The 26,765-nt window shown below is 41.1% G+C and overlaps 5 protein-coding genes and 1 long non-coding RNA gene across 14 annotated transcripts; 2 read left to right on the top strand and 4 right to left on the bottom strand.

Moving 5' to 3' along the window:
* The first annotated feature begins 314 nt into the window (after positions 1–314).
* LOC125312606 lies at positions 315–878 on the top strand. The gene is made up of 2 exons (XR_007196657.1): positions 315–348; positions 384–878. It is a non-coding gene; the product is annotated as an uncharacterized LOC125312606 (long non-coding RNA).
* Positions 879–1,302: 424 nt separating this feature from the next.
* On the bottom strand, positions 1,303–4,480 carry LOC115742676 (probable prolyl 4-hydroxylase 12). Of its 5 annotated transcripts, XM_048271140.1 has the most exons (8): positions 4,383–4,480; positions 3,559–3,684; positions 3,233–3,290; positions 3,061–3,159; positions 2,293–2,350; positions 2,161–2,205; positions 2,033–2,091; positions 1,303–1,948 (listed from the first exon to the last, which is right to left on the bottom strand). In XM_048271140.1, the coding sequence occupies exons 1-8, from the start codon at positions 4,448–4,450 to the stop codon at positions 1,595–1,597; spliced, it is 867 nt and encodes a 288-aa protein (XP_048127097.1). In that variant the 5' UTR covers positions 4,451–4,480; the 3' UTR covers positions 1,303–1,594. The 5 variants fall into 5 exon arrangements, with proteins under 5 accessions (XP_048127097.1, XP_048127095.1, XP_048127096.1 ...); XM_048271138.1 differs by having other exon boundaries at positions 2,033–2,205; positions 3,559–3,678; XM_048271139.1 differs by having other exon boundaries at positions 2,033–2,205; positions 3,559–3,675.
* A 1,267-nt stretch (positions 4,481–5,747) lies between these two features.
* LOC115742675 lies at positions 5,748–10,443 on the bottom strand. Its single transcript, XM_030677106.2, has 5 exons — positions 8,736–10,443; positions 8,028–8,086; positions 7,671–7,799; positions 7,227–7,362; positions 5,748–6,391 (listed from the first exon to the last, which is right to left on the bottom strand). The coding sequence occupies exons 1-5, from the start codon at positions 9,438–9,440 to the stop codon at positions 6,056–6,058; spliced, it is 1,365 nt and encodes a 454-aa protein (XP_030532966.1). The 5' UTR covers positions 9,441–10,443; the 3' UTR covers positions 5,748–6,055.
* A 2,414-nt stretch (positions 10,444–12,857) lies between these two features.
* LOC115742677 (60S ribosomal protein L36-2-like) lies at positions 12,858–14,540 on the top strand. 2 transcript variants are annotated; one of them, XM_030677109.2, is made up of 4 exons: positions 12,858–12,994; positions 13,466–13,570; positions 13,934–14,133; positions 14,260–14,540. In XM_030677109.2, exons 2-4 carry the CDS (start codon positions 13,469–13,471, stop codon positions 14,288–14,290), a joined length of 333 nt encoding a protein of 110 aa, XP_030532969.1. In that variant the 5' UTR covers positions 12,858–12,994; positions 13,466–13,468; the 3' UTR covers positions 14,291–14,540. The 2 variants fall into 2 exon arrangements, with proteins under 2 accessions (XP_030532969.1, XP_030532971.1); XM_030677111.2 differs by having other exon boundaries at positions 12,951–12,994; positions 13,463–13,570.
* Positions 14,541–15,375: 835 nt separating this feature from the next.
* Positions 15,376–21,044, bottom strand: LOC115742673. 3 transcript variants are annotated; one of them, XM_030677102.2, is made up of 11 exons: positions 20,603–21,044; positions 20,157–20,234; positions 19,767–19,907; positions 18,880–19,568; positions 18,183–18,271; positions 17,968–18,071; positions 17,783–17,882; positions 17,346–17,421; positions 17,133–17,247; positions 16,522–17,053; positions 15,376–16,100 (listed from the first exon to the last, which is right to left on the bottom strand). In XM_030677102.2, the coding sequence occupies exons 1-11, from the start codon at positions 20,883–20,885 to the stop codon at positions 15,608–15,610; spliced, it is 2,700 nt and encodes an 899-aa protein (XP_030532962.1). In that variant the 5' UTR covers positions 20,886–21,044; the 3' UTR covers positions 15,376–15,607. The 3 variants fall into 3 exon arrangements, with proteins under 3 accessions (XP_030532962.1, XP_030532961.1, XP_030532963.1); XM_030677101.2 differs by having other exon boundaries at positions 18,880–19,907; XM_030677103.2 differs by having other exon boundaries at positions 18,880–19,907; positions 20,157–20,245; positions 20,603–20,745.
* A 1,623-nt stretch (positions 21,045–22,667) lies between these two features.
* On the bottom strand, positions 22,668–26,015 carry LOC115742671 (signal peptide peptidase-like 1). 2 transcript variants are annotated; one of them, XM_030677095.2, is made up of 4 exons: positions 25,860–26,015; positions 24,191–25,131; positions 23,213–23,413; positions 22,668–22,942 (listed from the first exon to the last, which is right to left on the bottom strand). In XM_030677095.2, the coding sequence occupies exons 2-4, from the start codon at positions 24,986–24,988 to the stop codon at positions 22,826–22,828; spliced, it is 1,116 nt and encodes a 371-aa protein (XP_030532955.1). In that variant the 5' UTR covers positions 24,989–25,131; positions 25,860–26,015; the 3' UTR covers positions 22,668–22,825. The 2 variants fall into 2 exon arrangements, with proteins under 2 accessions (XP_030532955.1, XP_030532956.1); XM_030677096.2 differs by having other exon boundaries at positions 25,836–25,860.
* Between the last annotated feature and the right edge of the window lie 750 nt (positions 26,016–26,765).

The raw sequence follows: 26,765 nt of genomic DNA, 5'->3' as shown, positions 1-26,765 counted from the left end.
ATCCCAATACCCGTTTGTTAATGTCCGAAGCAAAGAAAATATATAGTGATCTATTCGATTGACAATGTCTTTTTAACATAGACAAACGGAAAAAAAAAAAATTCTATGAAAGCAATTTGAACCCCATGTCGTTAACTAAAATCACCAAACATAGGGAGCGATTTCCTTCAGACAATTTACTTAGTTTTCTTCTTGTTGCCCAAAATATGCCCTTCCTCGGGTCCCACATTCGGATTGAAAGAAAAATCACAATTTTGGCGATATGGTTTTGAGTTAAACCCATCAAGGGAATGGGACTCCGGCTAGAACCAACGGACCGCTTAAAAACGCAGCGTTTCGAGTCTTCGGGTATTGCCTGAGAACTGAGGTGTGATGGTCTCTAGGCTCGGCCCTTCGCTCGCTCTCTGGTAGCAGCCAAAACGAGGATTTTTTGTGTTTTCAAGTTGGAGAAAGAATGAAAGGGGACGAGAAGGCGGAGGACAATGGCGTGAAGAAGGTGATGTCGCCATGCGACGTGGAGGCTCTGAAGAAGTGCTTGGAAGAGAACAAAGGCGACTACCTGAAGTGCCAATCGCAGATCGAAGCTTTCAAATCCTCTTGTTCCCTGAAGAAGCCGGCCTCAGTCTCCCCCGTCGAATCTACTCCATAACTCGACCTCGCGAGCGTCAGCGATCAAGTGCACAAAGATTCTCGGTTTCGAATCGCTCCATGCGTTTCCGTTCTCTCAAATTCGCGACTAGCTTGTGGATCGAAAGAAGGATGCTGCCGGGCTTAAAAACCGTCCACGATCCCAGCTCGACGATATTTCTTCGATGAAATCGATTAGGCGATTGTGATGTTGCTCATTGGTTATGAAATAAAAGCTGTTCAAGTTTTGCTCACTGTGGTTGTGGATGATGGCTGATAGGTAACGCTTTGTTTCGACCTTTTGGTTCGTTCTGTCGTTTATGATCTGATGCTGAATCTGGGAAAGGGGATAGAGTTTGCTCTGGTTGCCGGCTATAAACCGTCAAAGGTGGTGATCATACAATTTGCGGTGAGTATACACAGAAAAGAGTCGACTTTTGATGAAGCTACTAAACGTTCTTTCACCGATGGACGATCCGGTCCGGTCAATACGATGAGAAACTTCTACTTACCTAGTCCAACGTCGTGTTCTTGATGCACGTAAGAACCTCTGTTCTCAAACCCATCGCCTGCCTTATGATCCAGCAGTAGTTGGTCATGAATCTAATGCGCAGGGATTTTGGGATGAGCAGATTATTTAGCTGTTTTCATACATCAAGTGGATCACACATACAAAAGAAGAATTACAACGATGGGATCAGATTCCATTAAGACCAAATCCTTGTATGGTTTTCTGTAACATGGTTAGCTTTGTCTCGTCTTAGCAACTGATTGCTGTTCTAAAAAAATCCCGACTTGAAGCACCCCTACCAATGTCGACACGGGAACCTGAAACTCTCTTTAGCATCAGATGGAGTCGATGAGAAACTGAAACTCTTCCTGACCATTTACATTTTGTAAGGTAAACAAGTGAAGGACTCAAAAGTCAAAACCTAAGCTTTCGGGGCAAAGCTGTGTAAGGGCACCATCAGCATGCATTGCAGCTCTTCCGACATGTCCCATAGTAATCTGGTGAGCCTATCATGTATACAGGATTCTTTTGGCATTCTCCAGTGGCGGCCCATCTCGGACAGTTCTCATCCTCGTCAGTGCAGCCGTTGCTGTCGGAGTCCAAAGATGTCTTTTCACTGTCTAGGGGTCGTATGTGAAAGAGCTTCGTGGCACACCACATTTCACCCTCAAGTACGGGGCACCTGGCGTGGGAGCTTCTCGTGTCAGGAGATGCATCGACATGGAGAGAGAAAAACAAGATAGCATCCCCTTTCGTTGGTCTCAAGATGTCATCACTCTTGCTACAATCGGACCAGCTCTTGCCATTCAGCTGAGATACTCAAATTTGAGGGAAAAAAGTGAGTTCGCACCACAATTGCAGAAGTATTAGGGATTGAGGCTAAGCTCTTCTCACCTCTGACTCAGGGAAAAGTATCTCCCCACCCTGAGTGACATTTGACAGATACAAAATAACCGTTGCCATCAAATTCTTGGCTTGTGTTGGCACGGAAGCATTACCGTAATAATCATACTTCAGTTTACCTTCTTCAGACCCAAAATGCATTATCTGTATGCGCCTGCCCATCTCTGTAACATCGGGAGTTATCTTAGTATAGATGGTGTACGCAAGGCAGTCCTTCAAGGACTTAAATTGGGACTACATGAAGTAAGTACCTTTGGGGAGAAAACTCCAAGCTGAAATCCTTTCCTCGATCCTTGTCACAATGTCATCCTAAGAGAAGCAAAGGTACACTGTTGGTAAATATAACTCGAATCTGGAACAGCTTTCCAAAAGTTTTCACTACCCTTATACTGCCAAGAGAGAAACTCCCCCTTTGGAGTTTAGAGGAGACGATCAACCAGAAAAACATTATGATACTGAGGATCTAGGATTTTTCTTAACTACCCCATAATGAATTGCTTTTATAAAGCAACACTATTTTCAGTTAAACTGAATTCCTAAGAAATGTGGAAGATTATGAAACTTTTATACACTACAAATATTTTCAAACGCAATCAATTCAATGAACCATTCAACCAATATGTTGAGCCAACACTGCTATGAAGCTTTATATATGGATAAATACTAAGGAATGCATTAGGGCATCTATCTGATACTTCTGAAGGAAAAAGTTAAGGACTTCAGAGTTCTAGTGTCATCAAGTTATCAGGTGCAATAAATGGTAAATTACAAATAAATTAGCAAGGTTTTTAAACTATCGTGCACTATAGGTGATCTTGACAAGAGGAATGCCAATGCAGCAAGTTGCAGCTAAAGAAGTCAAGCAAGACTGCACTTGAAGCATAGCTAGTGTGACATGACATGACGAGTGGCCATAAACCTTAATTACCCAGACCTCTGGTCTAAGCTACAGTAGCAAATCAAAAACTTTAGCTGCAGAATTTACACAAAGTGAAGATGCATAAAAGTGAAAAACTCACTGTCAGATCTAATGGAATTTCAGATCTCAATGAACGCCTTTGCCTAGCAACTTCCTCCAAATCATCATCCCTCCTGATGTTCTTATTTGTGCCATGGACCTACCAATTTTAGAAGTTTTTACATATGCGTGCATATTGATCAATAGTAACAACGGGGAAGGAACATAAATACCAACGACTTAAGGTGATCACACTCTTCATCTGTCATAAAACCCCTATACAAAAAGACCCTGTCAAGGGAAGGAAACTTTAGCCCCTTACAATATAATGCTTAAATCAAGAAAAGTTTGCACTGTGAATCATTTATTGTCTCTTGAGAATTGATCTGTATAAAACATTAATATATCCTATAACCGTACAGTTTGGATACATGCTACACATGTTCTTCCTTCTTACGCAAGGAAAAACATATGGAATGAACAACGATTCCAAATATGGAATGTTCATGAAATAAGGCGCTATTGTCTAACAAGAGCGAGACTAATGGAAGTACCTGACCTTGGTCGCCACGAGAGCTGGACAACTCGTGAGGGGTCAACTCTGTTGGAAATAAATGAGTTCTCCATTGCGATGGCCATGTCCCTGTCAACTTCCTTATCCCTGAGCTCCTTGCGGCTGCTGAAACTTGAGGACAAGCCAAGAGAAGTCATATAAAACACCAATTTCTTTGAAATTAATGGCACTAAATAATCATGGATACAAAGGTCCAGGGTCCAGAATTGGACAAAGAGAAAGGATATTGGCTAATATCCCCTATTCCCAACTCATTGCTCATGTCCTAGACCTAATTAGTAATAGCAACAGAGATTTTGAAACAATTTCACGAGGGAATCACCTCCGCAGAAAATAAATTGAACTAATCCAAGCAAAAGATTGTCTGGAGGCTTTTGGAAGTGGACTTTAGATTGATATTTTTTTCCAGTTGAAAGAGAATCTGGAGCAACCAAATGAATGAAGACAAGATCGTTCACTGATATTGTCCTCCCTGCTCAGCAAAATTCGTAACACGGCGAAATCTCAAGCAATATCATCTCGAAGCACATATCAGAATCCCCTCGTCAACAATTATTTCTAAAAAAGCTCGAGTAATGTCCGCAATACAACATTACGGGCAAAAAAACAAGAACACTCTTCCCGCGAAAGGCAATCCGATTCAACATCTGGAAATCAAACTATTAAGTATGAGGTGCCAAAGGTGACGGCGACAATGATCATCCAAAAAGAAATGTCCGAATCAAGGAGGACAGCACACGCATTTCTGCACCGGATCGAACTTACACCGGAAGGTATGAGCTGCGGGAAACGATTGAGGTTGCTCTTACCTCTCCGCGAAGCAGCTCGACAGCGGCAGTACGAAAGCCACGAGAAGAATCGACGGAAGAGAGGCCATTTGGCGATCGAGGGGCGAGAGAGACCGAGAAGCCGAGGGAGAACCGGAGATTGAAAATGTCGACGCCTTTTGCTCTGATCGCGGCCGCTGAAAGGAGATGGCAAGTGTCCCTGTTCTTGATGCAGTTGTCACTAATTTCTTTTTTTTTTTTTGGGTCCAACAGTTGTCACTAGTTTGATCGAGATCTTTTGTGGGGTTTTATTGTACTAGCCAGAAAACTAACTTGCGGAGATTTTTTTTTTTTTTTAAACAAATGGACCGTTAGTCTCAAAACATATTCCAAAAGAATGTAAGTTAAGAGGCTGTATTATTGCTCCACACGATTCCTAATTCTTATTTGTTAGAAAGTGCACGTGAGTTGTGCTAGAGAAGTTTAATGTTAGGAAATTGATATTTTTTAAGTGAAGATTGATCCAACTAGATATTTTGACGGATTTGAATTTGAACTCTCTCTCGGTGCTTATATTACCCATGCGTAATCCTTTATATGCACATCGTGACACTAGTACCGAGTACTCTCTGGTTTAGATGCCACTAAGTACTTTATGATTTGGGGCTTTAGCGAGTCTTTTGATAGCTTAGGGCTAACCATCTACTCAATTAGATTAGCCATTTTTTTTAAAACGAAAAGGCACATGTGAGCTAAGAGACTCGATTATTGATTCACACGATTCATGTTCTTATATGTTAAAAGACACATGTGAGTTGTGTTAAAGAAGTCTCACGTTAAGAAATTGATGCAGTATAGAGCAGTTAGTATACCTTAGTTGTCCTATAACCGATTGACTCAGCTTTTTGAGTAAAAATTGATCAAATTAGATATTTCGATGGGCTCAGACTTGAACTCTCTTTTGATGCTTTTCATCATTTTGTCCAGCATTTTTACCCTTCTAACTGTCATCAAATCTTTTCTCTTTTATTTAGAGACATAGTGCACATTTCATGCAATTTAAGTTGCGCACAGTAAGATTGAAATACATGTACCCACGTTGATATATAGCTATATGTTTCCAAGAGAACTTTCTCCTTAGCCCGCACTTTCAATGTGAATTCTCCTTAGATTTTGTCAGCTGAAAATTTCCGCAAGCATGCTTCGTAAGGCAATCAAAGACCAGTTGAAGCATAGCCTCTCAGCAATAATTCTCTCTTTTCTTGCGAAAGCGTGAAATTGCAGCTGAATTTCTCTTGCTTCACTATTCGCAATCCTCAAAGATCAGCTGGAGCTTGGAAGAAGATGGACAATGAATCGAGATTTTCTTAGCTTATCCAGAAAACAAGGAATAAAATACATGGACGATGAATCAAAATGACCCGATGTTCTTTGACTCCAAATAAGGTCAGAGATCGAAGCACCATCACTCTTAATTTATTGTTCTATATTCTCTTCATCCCGTTTCGTACATGATCGCTAAAACTTAACCAAGTAATTTTTCTGTTCTTCGGCCCTCACTGTCTTCTAGTTACTTACCGAAGCTCAGCAACTTGATAAGTGCTCAGCCAAACCAATATCTTACAACCATTAGCGGAAATGAAGTACAAATAAATCAATGGAACTATTGAACAGGACTCGTTTACTCGAAAGTTAATTTCCTTCGATTCGCACAATCAATCTTCTTGATGATGAGATTTCTTAAAGATCATGTGACCTGATTCGTCTTTGTCGAAGAGACGCTCAATCACTACATCCCAGCTTTCATTCTTTTTCTCCCTTTTGGACGAGCCAGCAGATGAGCCACCATCGGATTTGGACGAATCTTGCCCTTCTTCCGGATCATCAAAAGTGCCATACTGAGAAGGTGAATAAGCATGGGGAACAGCCAAAGTAACTGCCCTCTTCAAAGCAGCCTTGTACTCCTCCGAGTGTTCTCTGACTATTGTTTCCTGCCGCTCCATCCGTTGCTTGACTGGAATTTCCATGATATGATCTTTCTCAAGCATCAGCTGGACAGGAAAATTAGCAAGGTGCTTTCATCAAAATCGAGATAGCAGATTTCTGGTACCGACAAAGCAGTTAAATAGGAACCAAACCCAGTCATCCATGGGACTCTGTACTTTATTATTGGTTGGCCTAGTAGGAAGAACCCATTGATGCTTCACCAGCTTGTCTCTCTAAGGACTCCAGTCAAATAATTTGGCATCATGGTGCACGCACAAACATCATTAAGTGATGGATACATGTAATATTTGCTTCCTACATCTGCCAGTTCCACGCCTTTAAACATCTCATGACTAGTAATTTCTACACATAATCGAGAAACAGTTCTCAATAATGCGATATGCTCTGGTTTCAACTCAGATGCATACTTCGGAAAAAAAAACACAGATGCACACATACGCGTCGATACATATTACTGAGTTTGTTGCTAGTCAGTCCAACTTCACTGAGAAAGGACTGAAAACAAGGGAGGAAAGCAATGAAAAAGCAAGGTTTTCCAGTGTATAAAGGTGAGACTGCCATATATGCAAATTTCCGGATCTCTATCTTGACCTCAGAATCTCTTCCATATTTCATAGGCCTAGAAACTCATGCTTCACCTTTTACTTTCTTGAAAGTTGTATCACAGTCAGTCCAGAGTCCTAGCAATTTTGGTTAACCAATTACAATCTCACATAAAAGTAACTCCTAAAAAGTTAATGATTGCCCAGAAGGTATTACCTATTAGGCAGCATCTCAAATACATGCATTCGTGCTACAGGTAGGTGACCAAGATGAGTAAAGAAGAAAAAGTGTAATCTTGGCTTCACAATCACAGTAAAGATAGGAATGGAAACTTACATCAAGAGCCCTCTGGGCTTCTCTCTCTATCCATATGATGGAATGGTCAGAAGTCGCATTGCAAGATAGAACTATGTGTTCAAACCTCCCATCCACGGGCACTGCTGTCCTTACAACTGGGGGAAATCGTCCCATCCTGGCATTGTAGAAATTAATAAATTTTCTACCTCCTCGAAACCGTATGGTAGATGCACTAATGAGCCAAATTTCTATTAGAGATGCTACATGTGACGAGGACCGTGAATTACCATAAATTCATCTATATTGCCTTAAGTCAGAGAGTATTACTTGGATAATCATGCAAGGCAGTGCTATAGTTTACCAGATAAGTTGTTCAACTATGTGCACCTGCTCGATAAAATTAATATAAAAAATCTCTCTTTGCACTTAAGATGTATGACAGTGCTTTCCATATGCCATATCTTCTCTAATGACTTAACATACTTGAAAGGCTTTCTCTCAACTATATGATAGAGGCGACCGGGTGCATAAAGTCTTCTGGGATCTTTCAGCATCTTTTCCTCTGGAATGCAGGTATCCCTCATGCACCTCAAGCACAGGAGACATGGCAAACTGTCCAACAAGAGAAAGAAGATCCATAAATCTTCAAAGTGAGAGACCAAAAATGAATTTAATGTCCATAATCATTGGTCTTGATCACTTCAACATTCTGTGCTAACCACATCCGCATTGAAATTGATAATCTATTGATAAGAAGGAAAGGAAGTTCTGATTTGCCTCATCGAACTAAAGTTCCTATTTTGGTATAGTGCGACTCAGAAATGTTGCTGCAGCCCCTACCAGAAAAGTGACTTGAAGATGTCTTCCAAGGGTGTAGCTGTTCGTGGTAAAAAATCATCCTGATTCAATGGGAAAATCTCCATCAGATGAATAAAAAATTACTTGTGGCAGAATAGCAGACACTAGCAGAGGGCAGCACCACGATGCTATAGCTGCTGACGAAATGCTTAACCAAACAAGTCGATCTCAAAATGAGTACACCTAGACAGTGCCGCGTACGATGATTCTTAATGAATAGATTGGTAAGGGCTTTAGAAAGTGGCAATTCACCATCTCAACACCTTCTTTTATTGTTTACATCTGTGGCAGAAGCAATTGGATAACATTGAGGCAAATTTCCATGAGGAAGATGGCATATCTCACCAGACTTCGACGGACAAGAAGTAGAGAGCCAGCCATCAACGTCACCAGAAGAGATGCTCTCACAAGTGCTGTCTATTTAAGATTGCGACAGGACAAAAAAGAACGAAAAGAAACCTGGAATCCGACACTGCATCCGCACAGCCGTATACAGCCCCAAGAACTTTGAAGAATAGCAGTTGTGGCTTAAGATTTTAGATCAACCAATGTGTAAAGAGAAACGAGCAATGCATACCAAAGTTCTCATAGCAATTAAACTTTAATAGGCATGTCTCCACGCGAAGAGATACTTGAGTACTCACTTTCATTCAATGACAAGAGTGAACAACAAAGGGACTACGAACTTGCCTGGAGCACAACAGAGTTGATGACATCTGCATATCTGACTGCCAAGTTCAGGGACATGCACCGGGCAGGTGCGATGGCATAGCATCTGACTCGCTTCCTTTCGATATTACCCAGCTTGTCAAGATTTCTCACAACGACCATCGTCAACAATGCTGCAACACCAGAACCTAACGAATGTCCAGCAAAAGTCAATGTGTAATTAGGGTACTTCGCCAACAATTCCTTCAAGGCCTCACATTCTGCATCCAATACCCATGCAGCAGCCTTTAGTAACCCATTATGAACATAGCCACCATCAAACTTCCTTTTGCCCAATTTATTATCCAAGAGCACTGCATAGTCACTCTCTTTTGCCATGTTTAAACCCCTAAAGGCAAGAACTATGTCTGCGTGATCGTGATCAACATACAGTATATAAGGAGGCGCCTGTCCTCGTGTATCTGCATAATCTTTTCGCAGAAACAACCAATCAGGGTTTATTCCATAACCTCCCTGGGGTTCCCAAAGTGGGTGCCACAAATCATCTTCATAAACAGCTAGAATGTAGCGGCAAAGACGAGGAATGGGCTCAAATTCTTCAGCACTGGCATGGCCCCAAGTTTCGCTGTCATGACCTGCAGTATGGAGACATCGCTTCCATGCCCAACGAGCGCATGCCAGACAGTAGACGCACTCGAGGAGAGGGAGGCCGCATATCAATGACATGGGTGCCTATGCCTAGAACACAAGCATGCCAGCCAGGACAATAGGAAGTGTGCAAATCTCCACTCCAAATGAATTAAAGGACATAGAGTGCTGGTGAAGTGGTCATGCTTGGATCCTAGAATAGAGACTCCGGAAGCTTGTGTAAGAACCGGAATTGGATTACCCAAGGGACAAATCAATTACTATGTGACCGTTTATCCGGTAACAAGAGGATGCTTACTTTGACAGGGCACAGGCGATTCAATGTGTACACAGAAGACCAATCGTCAGAGAAATGGCAACGCTAAATCGCGAGAGGGAAACTTTAGATAGAGAATTAACAAGTAGCTTCCCTCCCAATAAAGCTAAATACGCTAGCAAAACCACTATCGGAATCGACCAAGAATCTCCGGATACAGTACAAGCTGCAAACTCTAGAGTTCGATATAGGGATCTCCAGAAGCCAAAATCACCACTCGCCAGAACAAAGGCCGGAGCAGGCTAAGACTACGACTCAGCCACGCGTCAAAGCACGGGTCCGATCCCGTTCGGCGCGGCGCCTACGACCGCAGTTCCCGATCCCAAAATCGAACAACAAAACTAAAGCCAGAGATCGCCAGTTAGAGAAAACTTCACTGAATGGGAGCGAGAGCGAGCGCTAAGTGATCTAGAGGACCAAGGAGGACTTCATGGGCAAGAACGGAGGCTCGAGACACGAAAGAAACATGGACTCTCGACCTCATTGTCGTGTTTCCTGTTCTATGGTACGCAAATGAATGGGACATGGTGTGTCCGAATCGGAAAAAAAAATGCGATTTAGGCAGTAATGGCCTGATGGGCAGTCCAATCAAGAGTCGAAATGGGAATAATCGACTGAGGAGGATGACGAAGGTGAGAGAAAAGTGAGCGAAATGGCTCCACCTGCAAGTCAAACCTCAGGGTCTGCGTCGACGATTGATGAAGATGAAGAAGAAGAAGAAGAACAAAGCATGGTGGAAGGTGTTGAGTAATGATTGGCGACAGCTGTGTCCATGGTGACGACACGGCAGTGGCCGGTAAGGCCGCACTGGTCATTCCATTTCTTCTCGTCATTACAAACATGCAAGTCCACTGCAGCTTTTTCTAATATTTTCTCTTTCCCATGCGCAATGACATAAAGTCGCCGTTTCGTCTAAATCTAATTTTGTTATATAAATTTTATGGAGATTAAATAAGAATAATTATATGAGCACAAAAACTAAAATTTAAAAAAAAAACACTAAAAAGAAGAAGTTGGAAACCAGGCGACATTTTTTGCTTTTTTTTATTTATTTATATTATTATAATTATTAAATTTAAATAAAATTTGTACAGAAGATGAAATCTTGATTGCACTTTTTTGTAAGTTTTAGAACTCAATTGCACTCTCGTAACAAGTTTTAAGATTTTCGACACACGTGTTCTTATAAAAAAACAAAAGCATATAAACCATGTGAGCCCCCTCTTACGTGCAAATCGAATTAGGAAGGACGAATGAAATTTGACAAACCGGGGTTGTCCATGCGAAGTAAACTTGGACTAGACTGGCTCTAATTCTATGCTATAGTATCAACCCAATAGATTAAACTAATAAGTAAAGAAAAAGACGTCTCTATAGCATGTAAATCCCCGTAAACAAGTAATTTGGGATATTTTACCATGTGGTATAGGTTCAACCATGGAATGAAATAAAATAACTTGATTCTACTCCCACAAACACCGTCATAGAGACCTTATGATAAAGGTCGGGATTGTCGACATTGGTCACCCTTCCCATGCGTCTAACTTATCAAAGAACGTACATGCAATGCAAGTCCAATATTACATTTTATTGCATGGGTTCCTACGATTTGGGCCAAATAGCCCAAACAACACAATTTTTGCCAGGGCGACAAATTTAACACGAATTTTCTAAAGTAATGAAAAAGCACAAAGTAACAAACCTTTTACCATAGCAGAAAGTCTAATACAATCTTCAAACTTGCCAAAAAAAAAAAAAGAAAAAGAAAAATGCACATCGTTTGGCCCGTGTGACAAAAATGGCATCCGTTAGTATTTTGCTTTATAACCGGAAGGTCCAAAACATTGTCCGAAGACGAAAATTCTAGGTTCTTGTTTTAGGGAGAGGGAAATTTTCGACGCTTACTTAGAGAAAATAATGTGATTTCGATATTGTGAAAACAGTTTGAAATAGACGTTAAGATGAAAGCTAGTTGTATTTGGGGGTCGAGAATCTGCTAGGACTAGCCGTTAATAATTGTCGACGCAATGGAATTCGTGTGGGCTGATACGGGGACAAGATAACAAAGCGAATTGACGAAATACTACATAATCCTATTTTTGTCACGATAGAAAAAGGCAGCGCACTTATTTGGCATGTTTGGTTGTACTTGGCCATAATTGCTTGTTTTTTCACATAAATTGATTCGAGATGCGAGTTTACTGTCATAAGATAAAATTAAAAAATAGTTAGGTGCGCAAAATTAATACTGAGATTGATAGCAAATGAGAGTTTTTTTGCGAGTTCACGGACCAAAAAAATGTAAAAGCTCTGCCATAAATTACAACGATAGCCGATAGCTATTGATTTATTGTTGGAACGGTAAAGAGTGCCCCGAGACACTTGTTAAGCCTCATCGATTGCGCTTTGGAAACTCGAACTTTTTTAATTGAAGCTTTTCCGTTGTGCATAATCACCCCTATTTCGGAGTGTATATGCATAGTATATATTTTGAATGGTCTTAGGGATCCCAAATCAAGGAATTATATTTTCATTCAATTTAAGTTGGCCTACATATATACCAAGATAGCACCATATACACTATAGTTTTTTTTTCACTGAAAAATATAATGAACCAAGTCTTTCTTAGAGGCCCAAATTAGAAAAATATATGTACTGTAAATAAGATGACATATCCACCGATCACTTCCGTTCGCGCAACTACTCTTGTAAATAAGAATCACACAAAGAAAGTGATAAATTAAACGAGCAAAGTCAAATACTTGGTTGGGTTAGTGTGTTAATTCTCTAACAGGTGAACATATAGGAAGGATTCACTATTCAATGTAAATTTGGCACAATTGAAATGGCCTTGTTCAACTCGCCTAAACAATAAGCATTGCAACTACTCGTGGTATTTATTATACTTCCTTGTAAGAATTTGAAAAGAATTTACTTCTAAGAAATAAAACAAACATCTAAACTAAATTCTAGATTTCAAATAAAAAAATTATTGGATTCACATGTAATCAACGTTTCAAATTGTTTTCGTGGATATGTATTTGAACCTAATTATGCTTATGACCATTTAAGAAATAAAAATGAAGAAGAAGATGGGAAAACCTAATTATGCTTAATTCTAAGGATGGGCCGAGGGCCCGAGAGTTGGAAACTGCAGAACGGTGTCGTTGCGATTGGGACAGCGTGTTTTACCAAATTACCTCCCCATTTCGTTTATTTCCGCCGCACAAGCTTCTGGTTATAAATAGGCATAGAACCGACGAGCAAAACCCTAGTTCTTCTCCGACCCTCCTCAGATCGTTGTCGCGTCCGAAAGGTACGGTGTGCTCCGACAAATTGAATCTAAAATGCTCATATGTATTGGCTCGAATGGCGCACGTTTTGGGATTCGTTGTGTAGACTGATTTTATCTCGACAGCTGGAGTTACTGAGTGTGTGGTCACCTAGTCCTTGTACTCATGCGTCTTTGGCTTGAATTCTTGTGTTGTTACTCGTCTCAGAGCTGGTATTTGATTTTTCGGCGGTTCGGTTCGGTGATTCCCTTGCTACTGTTATCTGCACGTTTGTTTGAATTTCAGCTGTTCAAATGGTTTTTAGTACATATTTTCCGACATTTGGAAGGGCGTAATTTGTTGTTTATTGCGCTGTTCTGCTCAGAATGAATGAATGAATGATGCGGTATTTTATGGGTTACAAGTTCCTGTCTTTGTCCTGGTTAGTTCGATCTTCCTCTGATAGATTGCATTGCGATGCACTGAAGTCAAATTTGTTGGATTGACTAAAGCAGGAAATGGCACCGAAGCAGCCAAACACCGGCCTTTTTGTTGGATTGAATAAGGGACACATTGTGACCAAGAAGGAATTGGCACCACGTCCTTCTGATCGCAAAGGGGTGAGTCCGCGCAGTATTGCAATTGATGTTATAAGTGTGGATCGGGGAAATTTTTTCCAACGTGTTGAACGTATGGAGTAAATGCTCCTGAACTATTCTTGTGATTAAGGTGGATATTCCCCATCTTTTTGTGGGTGGATGTTGGGTGATAAAGGTCTTTTTCTAGATTTCCTTGGTAGAGTTATTGTTTTGAAAAGTTGATTTTGAGTGTGCATACGTTAAATGTGTTGGAGTAAAAGAGATGTGCTCATGAAGGTCACAGTTTTTTGTTTTTTTGGTCGAACATGAAGGTCACAGCTAGAAAGGAAGAAAACTGTCAGTACCATTGAAGTTTGATCTTCTTTATGTGTGACGCATGTGCAGAAAACAAGCAAGAGAGTCCACTTTGTGAGGAGTTTGATCAGGGAAGTTGCTGGATTTGCACCATATGAGAAGAGGATCACCGAGCTTTTGAAAGTTGGAAAGGACAAGCGTGCTTTGAAGGTAGCTAAAAGAAAGCTGGGCACTCACAAGAGGGCAAAGAAGAAGCGTGAGGAGATGTCAAATGTCCTCAGAAAGATGAGGTAACCCTCAAGGACTTGAATCATTCCTTTTGGACGATGAACGTTGTGTTCTTTTATTTAGCTCGACTGGCTGGGTGGAGATTCATTCTGTTCGCTCCTTAATCATCCTTGGTGTTGCCTTTGCAGGTCTGCTGGAGGCGGCGAGAAAAAGAAGTGAGAAATCATTGCTGAAACAACTGCTGCGGAGATTTTGTTTCACATGTAGAAGCCGATTACTTTTATCTTTGCTTAGTGTTCTCATGCTAATTCAAGACAGAAGCTCAAGAAAATTTCTTCCTTGTTGTAAGACGGTTAAAAATGGCAGCAGTGTTCTTTTGGCTCGATGCTTGATATTCTGATCCTGGTGTGTGATGTCCTTGTGGTTAAGTTTGACTATTAGAAGGTTTTTATGAATGTCATTTTCCAAATCTCTCTCCTTCACCGAGACGTTGGCTCAATAGATGTTTAAGTGGGTGTCAAAGGACTAGTTCATTGCTCATTTCAGCAGCTAGACACCTTTTGGCATTTCTATTCAGTTGTAAACTCTGGTCTTAGCTTGTGGTGCTTTTGTGCGCTCGACTCTCATATGGATCTCTAATTTTGGAAAGATTCCTAATGAGTCCCTGTGAAAAGCAAGTTGTGGTATTGATGCCATTTTTATTGATTTGATGAGCTATATCCATAAATTAAAATCGATTGTTCCCCTAGTGTAGCAGCGTTGGCGGCAATGTATGATGGAGATTGTAGGCATATATGGGTGTTGCTCGATGGATTGCGATACAATTAAAATCGATTGTTTAGTGGTGGACTTCTTGGAGGAAGTAAGAGTTTGTTCTTGTTTTGACAAAAGATCTGGTGATTTCCGTTATGCCCTAGGCCATTCTTGCATCTTTAATCTCTACGGAGCATTTTAGTGACGACATGTAATTCCACCATCTAACGCACTTGGCCCGGCCATATCCTCTTGTTTGTGACGGAGGAGGGGTTTACACGGAGGGGCAGTGAAAAACATGATGAGGACGTAACATAAATCTAAGCCACACCGTGCTTCTTCAGCAGTTCTTGTATGGGAACGCAAAAAGGGCAAGATGAGGGATTCTACTTAACATTACCAAATACCAACTCCGACAAACTAATTATGGTAACAGTACACTCACCATCACTGGCTCGATGGCAGATCCGCAGTCTTGACTTGAGACATTTGAACAAATACATACTGCCATTCGACTACCTGACACACAAAGCACTGTGGAAGCCAAGACAGATCATGAATATGATGCTAGATTCGATCTTATTGAACATGAATTATTCTACACAATATACACTCCCACAAAACAGGTTAAACAAGTGGGAGCTCAAAAACATGGATTCTGGATTATTGAAGTCATCTGCAACCAGTTCCCTAATTCCATAATGGTAACTTTTGCTTTCTCGAGGCCGTCATAGTTAATTACCTCACTGGAAAAATGGAGTCTTTCAGAAAAAGGCTATGCGCTCATGTCTTGAATTTTTGGGTGAGTTTCTCAACCCCTTCCTTACAGTCTCCAGCAAATCTCTTTGCCCCCTCCTTGAGGTCGAGGCTCATGTTCACAATGCTTTGCTGCAACTCTTCAGCTGATATCCCCACTTTTGTAACAGCAACACATCTTAGTTCTCCAGCTGTCCCCATGGCATTAGAGGACCATCTCTTCAGATTTGATACAAATACAAGTATTATCTGGACAATCTTATTGATCAGGTCTCTGGATTTATCCCCAACCTTTGCAGCCATGTCCTTAAGCTTATCCACCAGAGTCTCTGCTCTATTTACAGTTTCATCAACTGACAACTCCTTTCCAGCATTGATCCACGTGAGACCAGCAGATGTCTCTTCTTGCAGGTCACTGTCAACTACTACTTTGATACCTTGTCTCTCCCAGCGATACCTAGCCTCCTCCAGAACTCTTGCATGTTCTCTTGCTCTCTTTGCTTCATCTTCAGCCCATGCCCTGAGTAAGAAAATTTCGAAGTTCCATAAGTACCATGATTACTAAACGACAAATGAGATGCAAAGTTGAGTTCAGTAGCATTTGGACGAAGAGACTGAACTGAGTGCAAATACAATTTCAAATAAGGCAATTGAGTGATCATCGCTTTCAGCACGAAACGGCAGTGGCTGCAGTGCGCAGTTCATCATCACATGGAAGTACCACGTCTCCTCAAGCACAATAAAGGAACTAGGAATTGGATCTTTTCCACAGAGCAACACAAATTAACCAGAAAGGTAATACATGCAAGTCTGGAAGAGTCGATGGATTGGCAAAGACAGTTTAAGAAACCACACACAGATATGCAACACCAGGGAAACCATCTAATTGAAAAAGGTAATTTACCACAATTGATCACTTAGTTACATCATACTGTACTTACCTAGCCATTGCCAATGCTTTCCGCTCAACCTCCAGGTCGTATTGTAGGCGAGCAATTTCCTGGTTTTCCTTTTCTGCTTCCAACCTAAGTTTCTCAATCTTCCCCTTCTCATACGAGACTTGTATCTTGTTACTCATTAGACTTTCCAGCTGTTCTTCCACTTCTCTCCTCAATCTAGAGAGAACTACCATCTCTGATTCCACAGCAGCACGTTCTTTCATCAGGAGAATACTATCTTCCCCTCTCTTAGCCCGTAATTTTTCCAATTCAAGCCTTGCTTCTTCGGCCTTCTTTTCCACTGCATGAATTTTCTCTCTTTCTGCTGAGAGCACCTTTTCGAAACTTGCGTTTATGTCCTTTTCAACTTGAGCCACTAAAGCACTATGAGCAGCAACAGCATTTTCTGCCATTGCCTCTGCTTCAATGCGTGCAAGCTCCTCACTTACTGTGTCTGCAGCTTCACCAGTTGTAAGAGCAATAGCTGCTTGGGCTTTTGTAACCGGCTTATCTGGCTGAAACAGTTTTGTGTAACCTATCTCGAAACAAAAAGTATATAGATTACCGAGCTGAAATGAAGGTTCCATGCAACCAGTCAAGGTCATATGGCTCACCAAATGCGAGGGCTATTATCCCCTGTTCTCCAGCAGACAAATCAGCTACTAATGCAGGATATGCATCGGGGTTAATCTTGTCAATGTCTATAAATCCAGAAACGCGGCGCAGGCCCTGTTTATATAGAGAGAATGAATTTTTCTAAAAGTTGCTAGTGGAGTCACATAAGTGGCCAGAAACAAGTATAAACCAAAAGCTTCATATGGGCAAACCTCTTTGTTAGCTTCTGGGAGCTGTTTCTTCTCCAGGGCCATCTTCCAACTGACTAAATCTTGACGTGATAATGGGCTGTCAAATGTACAAAAAGAAGACCAGCAGTGAAAATATATTTGGCATAGAAAAGAAAAGAAAAGCGTCACAAAATATTCTGGGAAGTCATTAGATAGGTAATAAACATCACAATATGCTTCTTGTATCTATTCCTCTTAATCTCCTAAAGCAGCTTTATCAAGTTTTTGTATTGAGGTTGAACGACTTTACTGCAACCACCAAGGTCTACTAAAGAAGAGACTAATTTCTCAAGGAGCATGCTGAGACTCTCTAGGGTAACAGCAATGGAAGATTTTTCACTATGTCGCATTGGCCATAAAGAATCCTCCACAGAGCCGACAAAAGAAATAATTGAGAAGGAATCGCAGTTTTTACTCACATTTCAGGAAAGAAATAGAGAGGTTCCTCAGTTTCATTTGGAGAAGACATCATATCTCGTCTTGAAAGCTTACTGGAGATAAGCCCAGCTTCTGCCAAACCTGATATTTCAGGGCAATCAAAGAAAGGAGTGAACATAGAAGCAACTTCATGCTGAAGTTGCAGCCAGGAAAGACCATTTCTCACCTTGAATGGAAACAAAATCAGGGTCTTCAGGTGTTATATCATCAAATGCAAGCTCAGTGACATTTTCAATGTACATGGCAGGATAAACTTTGGAAATTGTATCTCTACAAAGAGGCAGAGGTCATTTAAGCAGAAGTTTAGTCATGCAAATTAGCAATGAAAATCGACAGTTAAAGTTTTCTGTTTAACGAATCACGAGAATGTGATCTCTACACCTTGAAAGAGCACTACTTGCCGACACCAACCATCTAGCATATTCACGACGTGTACAAATATCCCCTGCTTGGACATCAACTTCAATAACCTGAATGGAGTGGTGAAGCACTTAGATTAGATTGCTTGCAAGGCCCAATATTGTCTCGTTATAAAAAGGGAAGATAGACTATTACATCAATCTTAGAGGTCAAAGGAAAAAGGTTTCTGAAGAAGACTTGGTGGAAGAACAATGACTTCTTGTACAAAATAAATTATAGAAATCATATGAAAGAAAGAGAGAACTTTTCCGCTACTAAAGTTCTCTACAAGAATGATCTCCTTAAATAGTTTATTTGAATGCAGCTATAAAAGTAAAACCAAATTATCATTATACTCACAATTTCAAATGTAAGGTTAGAACACAAAAGAACTCAGAGCAAAGTTACTCTATCAATTTTCTATTGCCCCAACAGGGAAAGTTGCCCTTCCTAATTGACCACATCTAAGTGAACTGAGCATGAAGAACTTGCTTTCCTTGCTTTATACTGCTTCCAACACCCCCCCTACCCAACAAAAAAAGAGGAAAAACAGCGCGCGCACTTACTTAAATGGAAAAGTACGCCAGAGAGATAATAAATTAGCTCACAATGCAATGACTCGCCATCATCACCAATTAAAAACCCAATTGCTGGAGCTAACAAAGAGTAAACAAAGTACCTTCAACGCCTGTAGTGCAGCCAGAGCCTGTCCTTGAACTTGATCAACTGTCGGAGGAACCAAAGTCTTCCCAGGACTCACTTGTAGAGCTTCAGAAACAAAGGATGGAGCAGGTATACCAGCATAGGATAAGGTGTCTCGTGAATTTGACGTCGCAAAATCTGTTGCGCTTTCATCTGTTGCCCCTTGCCCATCTTTTTCTTGTCCAATTGCAAATGCATAAACAGAAGATGCCCCAGTTTCAGTCGCAGATGAAACACGTTCATTCAAGTCATGCTCCTCCAGTGCTGAATTTATCCCCTCAAACGACACCTGAGGTGCTTTGTCTGCATCATGATTTTCTTCAGCAGATATTGGAACTAACTTCAGCAGCTCATGGTTGGGCACAGCCTTTGGTTCTAAAGAGGTGTCTACATGTGAACCAATCGAATCATTCAGCTTCATGGACTCACTTTGCGTATGATAAAGCTTAGTAGATTCATATAGAACACTTGAACTACTAGTTTTCGATGGCTCATCCTCCTTGTAATCAGCAGTGAAGTTTGTGAGACTTTCCCCAGTTGAATTATTATTAATCAAGTCCCCTTTCTGTCGAAATGCGGATTCTGGTGCAGCATCATTGAGGCTACCTCGTGCCTCTATATTGGCTGGAGCAGCCACAGCATCATCTTCTAGGAGTACACCAACACCTAAACTTGTCTCAGGAGCAATTGAGTTGTCACTAACGGGCGACTCATCTTGCGGATCATCTTCCTTGGAAGAACTATTAGCATTTTCAGTACCAGTGTAAGCACCAGTTTGGATCCCGTCATCAGTATCATCTTCCGTTTTATTTCCGCTCACAGAGTCATTATGTTCTTGGAGTGAAAGAGAATCGTCACTCATACCTGACACGCCACTCAGATTGACGTTTTCGTGCCTAGCATGAGTACCCTCCTTTTTGTTGGATTCAAGCTCCACGTGCTGATCATCCGGGGCCAACAGTGCTTCCTGCTGTGTCGTTAAGGGCACCATCTCTGGTTTAAGTCCTGTTTTCACCAAGATTGAATACATCATGAAGGAGGCCAGTCACTAACTTGCATTCCAATAGCATTGGTAGCTGCAATCAGATGAGATGAGCTAACAGAGCAACCCCGTGGGAGACAGATTTGAAGACAGACAGGGAAAGAGAACGTATCCTTACGCCTAGAAAATGATTAAATCAAGAACTTCCAGGAATTCCAACACTATGTTCAAACTCAGTCGTGTGTATTTTCACAAGAAAAATCAAAACTCACCCAAAGTGCTTCTCTTCCCCGCAAATATTGCTGCAAATGTGATTCCAGCAGCAAGAATAACTCCTGCTCCAACAATCCCTGAAAGCAAACTACTTCAAAAGTGTTATTAGCACAGAATAAACTGAAATTAGTGACTGAGGAAAGGAGAGAAAAATAGGAAAAAGCTGAAAACGGTTCACAATGAGCCAAAATCGTCCCAAAGACTAATGGACGGTTTGATATTTCCAGGACGCGAACCACAGCACATACACCAGCAATCATCATCGCGAAAGATACTTGAACTAGGTCCCAACTACTCGATCAAATCATTCTCTTACAAGAACAGCAAAACCATCATCAGAAGTACGGACCTTAATTTCCCCTTCTCGTTGTTTACTGACGATTTCCAATTCCGCGAGACATTGTTACTCAGAGCAAGCATAAGACAACAAATTTCTCCGTCGTACCTCCAAACCATTTCTTCCGTCGAGAATCCAGAGATCCTTGGGCGTCATCGGAACCGGACCAGCCGGACAAAGCGTCCGCGCCGTTGTCCGAACCGGTCCACGAGCCCAAATCACGGGGGCTTTCACTCTGACCGATGGAGAGACGCGGGAACAGGCGGCCGAGCTTCCTCACTCGCGCCTTCACGAGGAACGCACGGGACGGCTCCCGGGAACCGCCGCGGCAGAGAGCCAATCGGAGCTGCAGAGAGCTCGGGGACGACGACGTCGCAGTCGCTGAAGACATGCTCGAGAGGGGGGTGAAATCCGCAAGGCCAAGGGTTTAGCTCGTTGTTTGTATGGACAATACGACAGAGAGAGGGAGAGAGAGAGAGAGAGAGTGATGTGTTTTTATCTATCTCTGCCTCTCCGTAAGCACAAGCATCTTTCGAAGTTTCTCTCTCTAAGCTCTAAGCAGTAGATGGATTTATTGTCTGCCCATCCTACGCTTTCGCTCCTCAGAATTTTTTCGTTTTTCTCCCCGTGCGAACGGCGGCATTTCCGATTCCGGCCGCCGGCCGCCGGAATTTCGAACGGACACCTAACCTTTTTTCCGGGGGGTGTCCTTTTTCTTCCCCAATTTTCCACGTTGGAATCGAGGGCTTTTGGGCCCTTTGTGCTTGGAAGCGGGCTTTGAAGGCTCTTTCGGGGCCAAAATGGTAATTAACCGTTTTTAACTTTCGTCAGCGATAATGCCACGCACATACTTGAATCATGCCCTTGACAACCCCGCAAACCAATTTGGTGGATGACGACATTTAAGGCCTTTACCCCCATCTTAATTAGACTGAAGAAATTACCAAAAAAATTATATAGCAAGGATGTCAATTTAACCTAAACCTTTCGATTTAATCAATTTAATCCTAAATTTTATGATGATTTGTCAATATAGTCATTTTGTCCAATTTTCACCAAAAATCACCGACGAAAAGACCAACAGTCCTACATAACAGCACCAATATAAACATGGCAACTTGCAAAATATTTTGAACTTGTGTAATTTTTTTCCTTGTATTATATTTACAAATTTTAAAGGTTTAAAACTAAATTGGCTAAATTAAAAAATTCAGGACTAAATCGACATCAAGACTTTCTTGATAATTATTCCCAATTAGACTCAAACCAGACCCCTATCGGCTTGAACGACACATTAAATCCGACCCCAATCACCTCGAGTGCAAATTATGATCCAGCACAAGAAAGGAATCCGAGCTCTAGGGCAATCAATCATTGGCCTAAGCTTGGCATGGAAAACTAGAACCGATCAAGGACAATAACTAGCATGCTACACGACTTCAAATTCATTCCGTACAAGGGCAATCAAGCAGTGGCCTAAGCTTGGCCAAAATAATGAAGTCACATTAAAATCTTGATCATCCTACGCGACTTCAAATTCATTTTTTCAAGATTAATTTGTCTACTCTTCTAATACTGTAGTAATAAAACTCTCCTAAAAAATCACGTTGTAAGTTGTTAGAGCGATGCGTAAAGGGTTTTGGCCAGTGTCCCTAGCATGCTACCGAAACGTAGTCCTCATCATTGAGACGACTAGTATTTTCCGTGAAGAGATTTGCAATATGGGGAATTTAATATGATTGACTTACTTAAGAAAAGAGCAATCCAAATGCTGAATAGATCAAAGGGAATTACAACTTTACATAGGTGCACTGGTCTGCTATCAGCTTTCCAAATGTATATACATGAAAATTGGTGTTACATGCCAAAAGACATCGGATGTTTTTTTTTGGTCGGAAAAAGACATCGGATGTTAGTTAGAAAATGTGTTGCATGAAATAATTTGGTCATAGAATAATGCAACATACTGTTTCATGCAATTTTGTGATCTCTTGTCCAAGATAATTTTTGGTGGTGAGGATAGTGGCTATTATGGTTCAATGAACAATATGGCCATAAGATGAAAGTACTACTTTCATGGGAATCATAGATAAATTAACCATCGGTCAGAGTATTCCAAAATTTAGCTGTCTTCTGAATATCATTTCTCAATTGTGCATTGTTGGAAATCCATAGTCAACTAATGACTGTTGTCTCCTCTCATTTTCTATGAACGATTGATAAGTAAAGCTTCGACGCAAAATCAGTCATCAGCCGAGATTGGTGCTTTAACTTGTGATAACTGATAAGCATAGTAGTCAACCTTTCAATTAACTTTACAACTTCGGCCACTCAAACCTCTTCTGAGCGCCCTTTATCACTCATGCTCGGTGTAGTACCTTCCCACAATTCTGCTAGATCTTTCCTCAACCAAGAAATGAGAATGACTGGCCCAAGTGTGGAAGGCACCTGAATTTAACCAAAGATCGTTTCAATGAGTCTGGTCGCACTCGGATTCACATTTTTCCATAACAATCTCAGCTATTACAAGACATCTGGTATGCCTATTTGTCAACCCTCATTCAAATCAAAATTATTTAAGCAGTTATAATGCCAAAGTAACTACTATGGCTCAGGCCAACTATAAGAACAAGATGCATAGAAACAATAGGACAAAAGGAGGCATTGTCCACTAATATTTATGGCAAATTATTTATGAGATAAGATCAAAAGGCGTACCAAATAGAGGAGGGCAGGTTGAGGCGAATGGGTCAAAACTCCCGCTGCCAAGGCAGCTAGGAGTCCAATGGCATATCCAGGAAGGGCGTACCATATGTACTTGTTTGCCTTAGAAGAGTGCAGTTCCAATAAATTGACTATATCCCTGCTTTTCCGATAGTCGAAACAGAGAACTAGTGCCAAAAGCATAGCAGGAATAGCCTGCAAAGCAAACATTAAAACAATATCTTCCTCGATAAGGTACTCTAGAACAGGGAAAAAAAATAACATTAAAAAGGCTGCACTGCAGAAGCGCCTCCTAACAGGCTGAAGAAATGTTAGCCAGATAAAAATAAAATAAACCACCAACCCCACCCCCCCCCCTCTCTCAAACCCCCAAAAAAAAATTGAAAAAAAAAAAAAAAAACTAACCATAACCATAACCACAACCTGAAGAAGTGATTTGGCTTTGCCAGAACATACCCACAGAACAAGTACAAAGTAATGGAGCCTAACATAAACTTGATATGAATTCGCAAAAAGATGCAAAGCTAAAAATGAATTAAGGGCCAGGACAACATGGAGATACTAAACCAAAATGCATGAGTGAAAACACTGGCAGTGCTTCAAATCAATCCTAAGACACTGCAAAAATAAGTTAAGAAAAATCAAATGACAAACCAGAAATCTCAATCTCTCGTGACGGAGAACTCTCTCATGGTGGACATCCGAAGAAAAATGCTAATATCAAAACTGTGAATCTGGCCTCACACCTTTTATTTATCTGATGGATAAACAAATTGCAACAGATAGTATTATTGAGACACGTCCATGTTGGCAAGTAGTGCCAAACAAGCACTTTCAATCCTATAAAAACTCTAAGAAGAAAATCAGAAACAGGCAAACAGCAAGCCACTGAAATATGGGAATATCTGAAACCTCACATCTGAAAGACATGGAGCAATCGCAAAAAACAAATGAGATAGGAGAGTGCCGCACCATGTCACCAAGACCTAGCATCATATAGTCTGCAGCACTTCCTCCAGGAACTACTCCACCCAGCAAGTTCCTGGGGAACATAATCTTCACAGGCAACTCCAATTTCTTTGTAATCAACTGTAGCCCAGGAAGGCTTAAACTGTTAGCGACGGTATGGACTGGATTTGAAGCTTGCTGTGTGGCCACTGAAACCATGACATTTGCTCCAAAGAATCTCTCAGAGTAAAAGACCCAGAAAATGTCGTACACAAATAGACAAACAAGGAGCATGGCACATATCTTGATATTTGGTAGGCGCACATGGCTCACAAATGCGATACAAATAGAAATGCCCAGCAAATTGTTCAAAATCCAGTGCCCCGAAACAAGCCAAGAAGCAACAGTACCAGTGCACACTAATAACAACAGCCCCTGGATTCTTGTAAATGACTTTGAACAGCACCGTGACATAAATGGGTCAGCCAAACCAAACTGGGACTTCACATAGGTCGCATAGGGAGAAAGACAGAAGAAAAGGGATGAGACGGACGCTACAGCAGTAAAGGCAGTGAGCAGTTGGGAAACAGAAGAAAACAGGTAGAACATCAAAAGCAAGCTGCAAGAGCTCATGATTGGAATCATCAGTGCCTGGGACCTGTCCAAGGTAATAGATGCCTCGGATAGATCTCGGTTGCGCTCCATTTCTTTCCCATAATTTAAGGCTCGAAAAGCAGATCCAAAGGTTACAGCTATTGCTGTCAAAATGAGGGTAACTGGCGCTGGCTCCAACAGATACAATAGCTTCCACAATGACTCCATCAGCAAAAGAAATTACTAGACTTGTACCTCAGATCTATTAATCATGCTCCCAAACAGCGTCCAAAAATAAGTGATTATGCTAGGCTTGCTAACAAAGCTGCAACATTTCCCCCACTAACAGTTACAAGGAGAAATCATGCAACCTGTAGGAAAAGAGACAAAGCAAAGCGGTAAGACACGAAGATACCAACCTGCAAAGATCTAAATATACATGCCAGCGTATGAACTATTGTTTAGTTTGGGATGGGTAAAGGAAGATGTAAGGACTAGAATCGTCTGTCTTCTCCCATTGAATTAAGCAAGACAAGAACAACTTTCATACGCTTTCGAAAGGGAAAAGGAACGCATCTTTCAAGGAGCGCGGTAAAGTGATGTGCTTGGACCAGAAAGATCCTGCATAGCACAACCAAAAGCGCAAAATACCGTATGTTTATTTTTCCTTGTAATCAAAGAGAACACAGAAAATGCTGAAACTATCCAAAAGAACGAAGACGATTTCAGTCAACCATATCGTTTGTAAATTCGATTTCATCCGAACACAGTCTCCATCTATTCAGTACGGTCTAATTGAGGAAAAGAGTATCATTTCCACCATTCACCAGCTCAGTCTTTCGTTTTCCAGCAAGCAACAATCAAGATTTCAGTTTGATTCCTCCTCTGCGACAAATCTTCCCGGAAAAGAAAAATTTGAAGCACCGCACTCAAAATGACAAGTGAAGTCAAGCTTCTAGGGCTTCGACACTGGGAATATTCCAGCCTCCACTCATGTACAGAAGTCAGGAATCGATGTTTCTGCGATTACAGCTAAACGAACACGAACTTGAGAAGATTTTGGATAGCGTGGTACTAGGGTTACGGTTCATTGACTAACCTTGCACTTCGAAGAGTTTCAGATAAAAACCTCTCGGCTCCGAGTCTTCTCTCTCCGATCAAGGGGGGCTCCATTATAGGAGAAGCGTTTTCAGGGAAAAGAAGATGCGTAACGCGTCATTTTCACTCGGGCCCTCGCTTTTTTGAGAGTTTCCGAGTTCCTGCCCCGAACTTTCTATGTTTTGGTGCGAGCACGCCCTTATCAAAACCATTGAGGGGGTGGGACGAGGAAGTAGTTGGGCCCGTTTAACGACTGTGGGCCTGGCCCAATTATGCTTTGGAGAATAATTTCCTCTTATGGCAGAAGATATATTTTTCCTCCTTTGGTTTTTAATAATATAAAACCCCGTACTAGGTGCATAAAGCTCGTGTTAAGCAAATACTAGTTATCATGCATGCGCCACGCACGTGAGATTCCTATAAAGATTATGTTGTAAATTGTATTTGCTACATTACTTTAGTGAAATCATTCTAGGAATAAATGAGGCCTGCGTATTAAAAAAATTATAGGTTAAAAACTTATGTAACATTCCTAAATCATGTTGACACATCTGAAAAATGAGAAGAAGATGTTGTTATGTTTTCCTCGTGGATTGCAACATACTTTCAATATTTATACACATTTCTCGCCATTTCTTTCATTGAATTTTTTCCAAACAAAACTTTATGTTTTTAGATCTACAAATTCCAAATTCGTGGTTTTTCTCATAAATGATTTATTCAACTTGCAAATTTTTTACCAACCAAAGAAAAATGCTTGTAAATTTTTTCCATATCTCTTTAAGCTAGAAGTCGGTATGGATGGGGCGAATGGGGCTAAGAAATTTGCATACCCGCTAGGATTGGGATGAGCAAAATGAATAAGACATGTATGGGGTAGGAGGCGGGGATGAGGATGCAACCCCTA

The sequence above is a fragment of the Rhodamnia argentea genome, chromosome 10 (assembly GCF_020921035.1).
Source record: "Rhodamnia argentea isolate NSW1041297 chromosome 10, ASM2092103v1, whole genome shotgun sequence".
Lineage (NCBI taxonomy): Eukaryota > Viridiplantae > Streptophyta > Magnoliopsida > Myrtales > Myrtaceae > Rhodamnia > Rhodamnia argentea.
This window is presented reverse-complemented; position numbering and strand designations above follow the sequence as displayed.

Bases quoted from the DNA above. Each gene is read 5' to 3' on its own strand.
- LOC115742673 (XM_030677101.2), bottom strand. From the start codon at position 20,885: ATGTCTTCAGCGACTGCGACGTCGTCGTCCCCGAGCTCTCTGCAGCTC. The intron at 18,072-18,182 runs GTGTAGAGATCA...GCCTCTTTGTAG, and splicing joins GCAAGTAGTGCTCTTTCAAG to AGATACAATTTCCAAAGTTT. The intron at 17,883-17,967 runs GTGAGAAATGGT...CTGAAATATCAG, and splicing joins TGATTTTGTTTCCATTCAAG to GTTTGGCAGAAGCTGGGCTT.
- LOC115742676 (XM_030677108.2), bottom strand. From the start codon at position 4,450: ATGGCCTCTCTTCCGTCGATTCTTCTCGTGGCTTTCGTACTGCCGCTG. The intron at 3,685-4,382 runs GTAAGAGCAACC...CTTGTCCTCAAG, and splicing joins TCGAGCTGCTTCGCGGAGAG to TTTCAGCAGCCGCAAGGAGC. The intron at 3,291-3,558 runs GTCAGGTACTTC...TTCCCTTGACAG, and splicing joins CAGCTCTCGTGGCGACCAAG to GGTCTTTTTGTATAGGGGTT.
- LOC115742675 (XM_030677106.2), bottom strand. From the start codon at position 9,440: ATGTCATTGATATGCGGCCTCCCTCTCCTCGAGTGCGTCTACTGTCTG. The intron at 8,087-8,735 runs GCAAGTTCGTAG...CCATTGAATCAG, and splicing joins TCAACTCTGTTGTGCTCCAG to GATGATTTTTTACCACGAAC. The intron at 7,363-7,670 runs GTATGTTAAGTC...CTACAATGCCAG, and splicing joins GTTGAGAGAAAGCCTTTCAA to GATGGGACGATTTCCCCCAG.
- LOC115742677 (XM_030677109.2), top strand. From the start codon at position 13,469: ATGGCACCGAAGCAGCCAAACACCGGCCTTTTTGTTGGATTGAATAAG. The intron at 13,571-13,933 runs GTGAGTCCGCGC...ACGCATGTGCAG, and splicing joins GTCCTTCTGATCGCAAAGGG to AAAACAAGCAAGAGAGTCCA. The intron at 14,134-14,259 runs GTAACCCTCAAG...TTGCCTTTGCAG, and splicing joins AATGTCCTCAGAAAGATGAG to GTCTGCTGGAGGCGGCGAGA.
- LOC115742671 (XM_030677095.2), bottom strand. From the start codon at position 24,988: ATGGAGTCATTGTGGAAGCTATTGTATCTGTTGGAGCCAGCGCCAGTT. The intron at 23,414-24,190 runs GTGCGGCACTCT...TTTGCTTTGCAG, and splicing joins TGCTAGGTCTTGGTGACATG to GCTATTCCTGCTATGCTTTT. The intron at 22,943-23,212 runs GTACGCCTTTTG...GGTTAAATTCAG, and splicing joins AACCTGCCCTCCTCTATTTG to GTGCCTTCCACACTTGGGCC.